Raw genomic sequence first — 10,442 nt, 5'->3', positions numbered from 1 at the left:
GTATATGAATGCTAAGACAGGTGAAAATGCAAATGAGTTAATTGTTTTTAAGTAGGTATTTGTTGCTGTGCCTGCATTTAGACAATAGCTCGGTTCTTTTGTTTAGTGTTGACTGTTTGTCTGAATATATTATGTGAAGTTTCTCGGTTATGCACAGGTTGCAGCGTTTTGTTTTTGGGGAGTAAGCCGATGCTCTGTCGATGATAGACCATATATACTATATATACTATGGTTTTGTGATTTTATTAACCCTTTAAAATGTGTTATTGTACAACAGGTGAAATTATGTGATTTTGGTTTTGCAAGAATCATTGGAGAGAAGTCATTTAGACGGTCAGTAGTTGGTACTCCAGCCTACCTCGCTCCAGAAGTGCTTAGGAACAAATGTTACAATAGATCACTGGACATGTGGTCTGTTGGTGTCATCATTTATGTAAGGTACAGACCACAAACATTTTTAACTATAAATCAAAAAATCCTTCTGAACAAAGAGTAGATGAGCTCTTCAGAGTCAATGACCAGCTGTGTTGAGTTTAAGGAATATAGGCTATAGGTTATTTTATTTTTTAAGTACAGATTATTTGTTGAACTGGCAAAATCAGAACCAGAACCAGAATCATCTTGTACTTTTGTTTTTTATTCGATATGACACTCTTTACTTGGTGGTATGCAATCTGTGGAAATAGTGGGTATAAATGATGATGAACAAACTTTAAAACCACAAGTTAGGGTATTGGCAGATCCAGAAAATTGAAATGGAGAGGCATAGGAAAAGGATTCTGCTATAGGTCCACCATGATTGGGGCTAAGGTTTGAAATTTTATGTCTTCGGCACCTAGATGGCTGGCTTATAATTTTTTTTAATTTAGGAAGGCCCGGGTCACCTAGTTTCTCCTATTTAATCTGCCTTTGCAATTCTTAATATTTATCCTAATGAGAACTATTTTTATGTATATGATTTTATTACTGTAAAAAATATGGAGAAACACATGATTAAAACAAGTTAATTGTCTATTTTACATAATAATTTTGTTGTTGCACATATAGTAGATACTATAATTGTCTGAAACTTTTTTGAAAGTACTACTCTGCCTTATCTCACATATGTTTTTTGCTTTCTATTTTTAACCTTTAGTTTAAGTGGTACTTTCCCATTTAACGAGGATGAAGAAATCACTGATCAGATACACAACGCTGCATTCATGTTCCCGCCGAATCCGTGGAAAGAGATCTCAGATGAGGCGATAGATTTGATAGGCAATCTGTTGCAAGTGAAGATTCGTAAGCGCTACTCGGTGGACAAGTGCCTATCACATGCGTGGCTCCAGGTATTTATACAATTGCATTTGTAGAAAGGGAAAAAAAGCAAGTATGAAGATTTGTTTTACGTGTGTGTTCAGCAGCAATAACTATTTATGAAGTCTTGATTTCTTAGCAAAAACAGACTCTTGTCTAAAAAAAATGAAAAATTACGTTATTAGAATCCTTGTAATCTAGAGTTCAAAAGCTAATAATAAAAATGGTTGAAATGGATAACAAATGGTGAAGATATGATAATATTCATATTTATAAGTTATATAATAATTCTAACATGTAATGTGGGATTTGATGTGGGAAAATAATTAATTTAAAACCATTATTTTATCTTACCCAATAGAACTATGCACTTTGGAAGGATTTACGTCACCTAGAAGGTCAGGTCGGTGAGCGATACCTCACACATGAGAGCGACGACGCGCGATGGGAGGCTTACGCTCGAGAATATGGAGATCAGGAGCCACCTACTAACCGTCTCCAGCTCAGTCCAGGACGTCATCTAGATCGAATCAGTACCTTGTAGAGAAATAACATTGGAAATGAAATCGCACATTGTGTAATTGTGGCTTGTCTGATGATATTGGAAACAGCTCCGTAATTTTACAACAATTCTACCACCTGAGGGTGGCATACATGGTCTGAGTAATGGTATTGTGGGTACAGGTGCTATTGTAGCCATCTTGCAATTTTGGATACTGCTATGATGACAAATCATGCTGAAAATACTAAACATTGTTTACCCAAGATTGCAACATTTTGTCATCTGAAAGTGTAGATATTACCACACTGTTTCTTGCGAATGAGAGGTGAGGCTGTCTGGAGGAATGGTGATCACAGACCAACAACATCGATTGGCTACATACATTGTTTGAAAATAATGAAACCAGATGATTTTTTAGGATTTTTTGTGTGTAATCACAACAAACGACAATATTTTTTAAGGCATTGTTATGATGCTTTCTGCTGTACTTAAGTTAGCAGCAGTAATTCATGTATATTATATAGAGAGTAGAATTTCCTATCACCTGTACACAGCAGAAGACATTTTCAAACTGACTTTATTCATTTTTTAGTCAGTAAATTTTTTAGAAGTTTAAATTTTCTAATTGTTTTTTGCAATATTTTGACTTTTCACCACTTCGGTTTTATGAGAAATGGCTGTTAATTGACCATCTTGATTTAAATTGGCAGACTGAAATATTATTTTAGTGACATTTCCCCCTACTCCCTGTAATCTTCACCTCTGACAGAGCTGGGAACACATTTTCACTATAAGGAAATGTAATGTGAAAAAACTCAAAAAAATTTATTTCAGACAGATGAAGTTTTAAAATTCATAGATTCTATGGAGACCAAGATTGCAACAGAAAAATTAAAACAAATTTGAATGGGAGTATCTGAGGACTATTTAAAATCTCAAAGAGAATGATTATAGGTAGGGCCTTGCTAGCTGCTGTTGTTAGCGACTGCACAAATCTAACTAGTCGGTGCTGGTCTAGGCTAAAAGTGCATTCACTCCAAAATCTGAATTTTTGGATCGGAAGCCCTAACGAATATATCTGAAATTTGCATAGGTATATTAGAATGTGGACGTTTTGTTCAACGCATCATAAATGTAGTCTAAATTTCAGTTCAGATTCAATGTGAATGAAGCTTAGCTATTGCCTGAGGGCCTGTAAAGGCTTGAAGGCAATTTTTGAACACATTATCTAACATTCATGAAATAGTCTCATAATGGCACTTTTACCACAGTTTCAGACTATATTTATTTAATTAAATATCTTTAGTTAATAAAAGATATAAAGTGATGAATTAATACACTACACACATGGTTTTATTTGAACACTTTATTATGACATCGTAAAGTGAGGAATAAAAACACTAAACACATGGTTTTATTCGTAGTCCTAGAGGCTAGGTCTAGGTGACAATCGTTCGTTCGTAACATACGTTTATTGAGCGTTACATACGTATTAGGTCAAAGGTTACCACAAATTTAACCTGTACCGTACGTAAAATCGAGGTTCTACTGTACTTGTCTAAGGCAAAATAACCCACTGTATGCTAATTTTTTTTCATTCCAAGGTTTGTCTTTATTTGGCATTCTACATAACATACTTTGTATAGTTGTAAAATTGATTGTGATTAGTCTAAATTGGAAAAATCCATTTTTTGAAGGGATAATATAAATTCTAATTAAATAAAATATTTAGGCTTACATAATTAAGCCTTCAGTGAATACCATTTAAAGAATGAAACAATTTAGAAAGATATTTTGCTTGAAAGATAAGTTTGATGTTGAAGAGTATTGCTTGGATGTTTAGCATAAATGAAATTTAAATTGTATAGCATTTTGTACTAAGATTTTTTATCACCATCATGAATTATGGAATTATTAGGATGAAAACCTAAAGTTACAAAGGAAGAATAATGTGTAGATTTATTGTTTGATGTTTGGTCAAAAGTCTTCAGCTCTCAGTCCACACTATCAAATTTTCTTTGACAAAATGCCCATATATAGTCATGATGTGACTATATACGGTGATGCTATAATGTCATCATGACCATATTTAGGTATGTCACATGTTTTTGTCAAATTAAATGTGATAGTGTGGACAGAGCTTTACAGTGTGTACTTCCCTGAGGCTAAGTTGATGGGGAGTGAAAGGTAATGTACACATTATATCCAAACGAAGCAACATTAGGTGAAAGGGGTACTTTCCACATGACCTCATTCTTAGAGGAAACATCACAAAATACAAAATGCGTGTTAAAAACACCTAAAACTATCCATTCCTGGTATAATGTGTTACATTTTCATGTATAAGTACCTTTTTGTTCATGACATACATAGGCCTAATAGTACTAATAATTTTTCCCCTGGTATTGTAATAAATCTCTTGATCATGATGGCTAGGTTACTTCCGCTTTAAGTTTGATTCCCTCCCAAAGACATGGCAGCAAAAGAAAGAACTTTATTCAATTATCAGCTTGGATTCACAAGGTTGGAATGCACATAATCATGCCACATTATTCTCTGTCCACACATTCAAATTTTTTTTGACTGTAGCTAGGTTCACATTCAGAATTTAACGTGATCTAGTGGAGCATGATCAAGCCAGTAACTTTATGTGAACCAACCAGAACCAAATAACGTGCTCAGCTTAATCACCTTATTGTGATTTGGTGGAGCATGTTGATTCATCATGATTACCCTTGGTTAACGTGATAAATTAATTCATGAGATCGAATTCAACCAATCAGCTTTCAGTTTATTAAACAGGTCCCAACCTCATTGGATGTGCTTCTGGTAGTTTTCATGCAATACTGCACACATTAGCATAAATAGATCATGATGATGGTTTCTATATGAACAGTTTTCTCAAACATGCTAAAGTTATCATGATGAATAGATCATGATGACTTTATCACTATACCTTATGTGAACGTGCCTAATAACTGTTGTATATACAGTATAATCATGATGTGCCATATATGGTCATAATGTGATATTGCTTGCTTGTATCAAGGTCAGTCGACATAAGCACCATACACACAACATAGGTTTTTGTCCATTGACCTTGATTGACCTTGGATACGAGCAAGCACAGCTCCAACCATGAATTGGCTTATACCTGTAAGCTTATGAATTCCTGCAGTTGTTTGAGATCACTGCCAAACAACACATTACCTTGATATCTTGCCAGCTTCCAGCAGCCATCCCATCACGGTGTCTGTTTTTACTGTATAAACAGTGTTCTTCACCTGGCCAGCAGTTTAATGTTTTAACATTAGACATCAAAGCATGTAAACCAATCACCTGGTCAAAATGTTGTACTGCTTAAAAAGTGAAATGTTTTTTGTGCCAAAGGTGTGTGGACGACTAAATTCAATTGCAATACATTTACTAAAGAACAATGAGATAAGTGAAAATGATGCAGAAACCTTGGACACTTGTTTTGTTTATATAAGGCCAGCTGTTTAGAAAGTCATCAGTAAGACCATGTTGCAATAAAATCCCAAATATTCGTATCGTCATTTTAAATGGACTTTTATGGATAAAAATGTTCGTTTAATTTGACCATTTCTATTTTCCTTAATGAAATCATCAGATGATAAATAATAATAACAAATTATGACTGGCAAGACCTAATGAAATTGTAATGTCAAATAATTATAATAAAATTTAATGACCTTGCCATGTCAGACGATTAATTATGTTTAAATGAAATTCCTTGTTTAAGATCTAGTAAAACGTATAATGCCAAATATAGATATAATAGTGTAGTAGGTGTAGCCATATTAGGTATAACTATGTAAATGCAACACTGGTAGCAATTTACTTGCCAACCTTTAAACATTTATCACACAAGCATTCACCAGCAGACTATGCTGGCTTTGCGAGTTGCAGCCAAAACTGTACCTGATGATGGTCGCACCTAATAAAGCCATCATATTTAGTGCATAATAAATGTTTAAAAGTTAAGAAATTACTACCAATATTGTATTTTACAATGATCAATTATGTATGATAAGGTGAATGCCAATGGATGTTACAGCAAAATTGGAAGTGTTAAGGTTATCAATTTTAGGATGATGTACAGTCACAAAGGAAATGTTATTTTTTGCAGTGTACCTGCAACCACCAGGAACATGACTTGGATGTCCAATACTCTTCCAACAAAGCTGTGTCGGGTGATAGCACTAAAATCGTTTTACCATTCAAAACACTACACAGTATGAGAATCCCTTGGTTTTCTCATTGAATATTTTGCTAATAATAGGCATGCTTGAAAGAGTAGGAATAGGGCCTTTTAAGTCCTTGGTAGAAGCATAGAAGAAATGATTTCTGATTTTCTCTCCTTAGGAATGCTAGCTGGTGCCTTGATGGATGGCATGCCTTCATATATTTGACCTTTGACTTCAGTCACCTGAGCGACCAATTTAGACCATTTTTTATATATAAGAAGTATCTCGATATTTAGTGTTGTGTTGTGACATTTGTTGTAGAGGTGTAAATAATGTTATCCACCTGTATACACTAAATTCATCTTGATTCCTTAGGCCTGAAATAATATGTTGGTACTCAGATACCAGATAGAGAATACGACTTTGGCTATTGTCATGCATCGCAGACGACGTTTGTTCATTGTTTTTCTCACAATTTTGCAATGTATCTGCAGCTGCTTACATGATTAACCTGTTGGATTGCCACTGTAGCTCAAAGGCACACCCCCAGAGATGATAAAATGGAGGTCACACTGTTAGCCTGCCATCAAAAGCATGCATCTAGGATTGCTAAAATAAAACTCTTCCTAAACTGCAATATTTTAATTTAACAACACATTTCATATATTTATATAAATCAAGGTAAACATCTGTTCTTTATAATGCTATAATTAATAGATTCTTATTAATGTTAGGCTAAAAATGAAGATTGCTTTGCAAAATCTTGGAAATCTTACCAAGGAGACCAAAATACTGGTATGGTGTTTGGAAAAGGCCACTTTTCAAGCTTCAATTAATTTGGTTAGTGTACCATGGTTACCATTTTACCAGTCAGTATGCATAGGGCTGGGGATGATTGGGCATAAAGTAACAAATGTCACTTGTGCTTAAGCAATATATAACAGCAATTTTTTTTTTTTTTGGTAATGGATATTGTTCCGACACCTTGTGGTCCATTAAGAAAGTGACACTGAACACCTCAAATTTGTGTAAAATCTTTGGAACAATAATCCACAGCAATTTTTAAATTTTTTTTTGCCTTGTTTTGAAGCAGTACTAGTGTATAATAATGAAGTGGTCATTTAGCAAACAACAAAAAACAGTGGATAATCGACAGAGTAATGGAAATGGAACAAACATGGTCTAAAGCAAACGGGGAAAAAACCAGGAAATGCTGAACTTCTTCAGGGATTCCATAATAACCAGATGGCCATTTATAAACAACACAGTAAACATAAATTGATATATTATCTCGAAACGTATAAGTAATGCCAGAATGTGGTCATTGCTGTTGTAAATTTCACTTACTTACCAGGTTGTTTGAAGGGTGCCCTCATGGAAGATATTTCATATGCAATATGACACTGTCGATTAAAAGCTCTGCATCATCAGAGACCTGCATTTAGTATTTATACAGTGAGTGGTTTTGGTACAAGCCCACCACAGTTATAAGCACATCTTTTACTATATGTCCGATATCACATACAAGTGTTTCTCCAGGCAAAAAAAAGCACATTTGAATAAGTAGCTCAGCTGTTCTTAGAGCAGTGTTGAGAATTTGCCTTTTTATTGGCTATCACTGAAGTTTTTTCATTGAACAGGGGATTCCTCAGTTGTTAGCCCACCCTTCAAAATTGGCCCAAGTTTGTGTTCCAGGGGTGAGCATATACGAGAGGAACAACGGTAATTAGTACGTGTCGTGGAAAGGCAGCATGTAATGGTGATGGTAATAGCAACAGTAGCAAGATGTAACAAAAGTAACAGAGAATGTTTAATGATGAGTGTGTGATAGTAAGATTGTTAATGAAGAATGGCAATGCATTGACCAGGCCAGGATAACGGCATTTGTTTAATACAGTAAACTTCATATCAGAAACTTAATATTCATTATTATGCATTTTTGCAGCTTAATATTTCTATCAGATACTGGATATTAGCACATGTAAATTGTTATAGAGTACTAAATATTTATGCTATGGAATATTAGAACATTTAATTGTTAAGGATACTGAATATTCATTTAATATTTGAATATTCTGCTATTTCAATTGTTTAGGGTACTAAATATTCAGTTTGTGTATTACCAGTGTCGTATTGTAAATAGGACCTTAGGAAGTGGAATGCGAGCCCGCCCTCTGTGTGGGGTCCATTTACAAACTGACATCTAAACAGTTTCATTATAAATATATATTTGTGGAATGTAGTTAGCTTCAAGTGTAATAATATAATATTCTTATGTTTAAAGAGAAAAATATATTGGTAAGTATAGGTTTCACTGCACTGTATCATATTATGAATTGAAAAAGGGGAAAAAATTGAATAAAAATTAGGACACAGTAAATTTGAAATACATTTGCATAGAATAGTAACCAAATGAAATAATATTGTGTGTTTATGTATCAAGGTTCTGCAGCCTTCACTGATTTTGAGCAAAATATTTTGTGTGTTGTCATTATAATTGAGGTAGATGACGAAAGAAGTCTTTCATGCGATATTTATTGGTGCCGATTTACAAATGCTGTAAGTTTTTACACTGATTGATTTTTTTTCCCCAGGGTCTGTAGCACCGTCTTTTGTTGCATACATACTTATTTTTATGGAATTTATTTTCAGAATCTAACTTTTTTTCTTTTTTTTAAAGTTGTATTAACTCATTTTTTTCGGTGCTTTTTCTGCCCTTTTTATTATTTCTGTTTATCACATGTTTGTTACAATAACAGTTTCCAAAATGTTGCATTAATCAGTTTAAATGGCATGCATTCCTGATACTGAGGTAATTGCATTAATAACATAACTTTCCATATGCTTTAAACATACTTAATTTTAAGGTTTTATGAACTTTTCTTTTTGATAAGTACAAGGTATTTTTTATTCTTTCATTATAAAAATGTATGGTTATTGTTTCATGTGTTCTATAGATGTACAAAATATTATGTTAAGTATGGTCTCAAGATTTTGCTATAACATGACAATGATGCAGTCATTTTGAAGTTCTGTGTGAACACAGTTAGAATTTGAAGAGAAGGTGTTGTAATATATAAAATGTTTTGAAAAACATGCCTTGTTTTTAAACTTCAGACAAAAAAATTGAGCACAAACTTTTACAGTAAGTTTCTTTGTCATATTTATATTACCATTTGTCATCCAAATTTGTATTTTTAGTTTTAAAACATTTCAAATTTTCTCTTGCCAGATTTGTAGTTCACACATTCGTCTCTAATTATGAAACATTTTCTTTAAACTGTAAACATCTTGTTTGTGCAGTGTAAACATTCTCTGTATATTTTTTAAATAGGAATTAGAATTTGCAAATAGAGACAGAGGAATTTTGCTGGTTTAAAGTGTAGTGTATACCTCAACAAAATAATGTCAAAGATGCATATCATTGGATAATGAAAAACAAACAATTTCTGTTATGTTGCACTTAACACATGGTTTGTTGATGTTTGTGGTACCTGTGTCGTTCTACTTTCCCACCATTTTTACAGATGAAAATATACATTATGGTACTTGTAGTTAGTTTGATGAGAATTCAAGATTTGTGTAGAGGCTTTAGTCAAACCTTGAGTGGTGTTCAATTCTGGTGGTGACATTTATATCACTATGTGGATAATAAAACACAAAGTAGTGTATACAGATGCATGTCGTTTTGTTGCTGTTATATTTTACCTTTTTCTGAAATGTACTCACAGCGCACAGTGCTTAGCTCAGTAGGCTAAGCTGGTCTAGCTATTGTGCACTGAACCACCGCAGAGACGTTAAGCAGTGGCTGCGCCAGCATCTGTAATCGGGGGGGGGGGGGGGGGGGGACAAAAAAACATAAACATTTTTGGGGGGAATCATGTTTTCCCATAGCAGACATACTGGAGATACAATTGAAGATAAGAGAAAATTAACACATAGCTGGTATTGATCATTCGAAGTGCACTACCGAATACAAGCGAATGCCCTGCGTCAACCTCACTAAAAGTAAAATTTTAGGGTGGCAATATGCTGGGGTGGCCCGAGGTCAGGTGTTGTTTAAAATGTCTGGAAAGTGGTCTTAGCGGGTGAAGCCCCGAAAAATAATAACAATTTAGGGGTTCCATAGGCTTATTTAATTAATTTTATGTAGATAGTCTACTAATGTGTAGAAACCGAAAGGTCCACTGATTAATCTCAGATAAGATAGTATAATACATACTCTAAGTATCGAAATGCACGCCATCGTGTCGGAATTCAGTATTTCGACATTAATTATGTCATTATCTTTCCTGATGATGACATAATTAATGTTGAAATATTGAATCCCAACATGATGTGCATTTCGATACTTGGGAGTACAGTATGTATTATACTATCTAATATGTAGAAAATAAATAACATTTTAATTCTCCGCGTTGGTTTTTCTTCTTTTT

General features: G+C 33.9%; 1 protein-coding gene across 1 annotated transcript in view; it reads left to right on the top strand.

The window, feature by feature from the left end:
* Nucleotides 1-9,681, top strand: part of LOC117103819 (serine/threonine-protein kinase D1-like) — a 48,461-nt gene extending 38,780 nt beyond the window's left edge. The window contains exons 14-16 of the mRNA XM_033244442.1: nt 173-438; nt 1,136-1,328; nt 1,658-9,681. Coding sequence (XP_033100333.1) covers nt 173-438; nt 1,136-1,328; nt 1,658-1,840 — 642 coding nt within the window. The 3' untranslated portion in view covers nt 1,841-9,681. The remainder of the gene's footprint in view (nt 1-172; nt 439-1,135; nt 1,329-1,657) is intronic.
* Nucleotides 9,682-10,442: the final 761 nt, after the last annotated feature.

Source organism: Anneissia japonica, unplaced genomic scaffold, assembly GCF_011630105.1.
Source record: "Anneissia japonica isolate Jap-2015-1 unplaced genomic scaffold, ASM1163010v1 scaffold232_len381862_cov165, whole genome shotgun sequence".
Taxonomy (NCBI): Eukaryota; Metazoa; Echinodermata; class Crinoidea; order Comatulida; family Comatulidae; genus Anneissia; species Anneissia japonica.
This window is presented reverse-complemented; position numbering and strand designations above follow the sequence as displayed.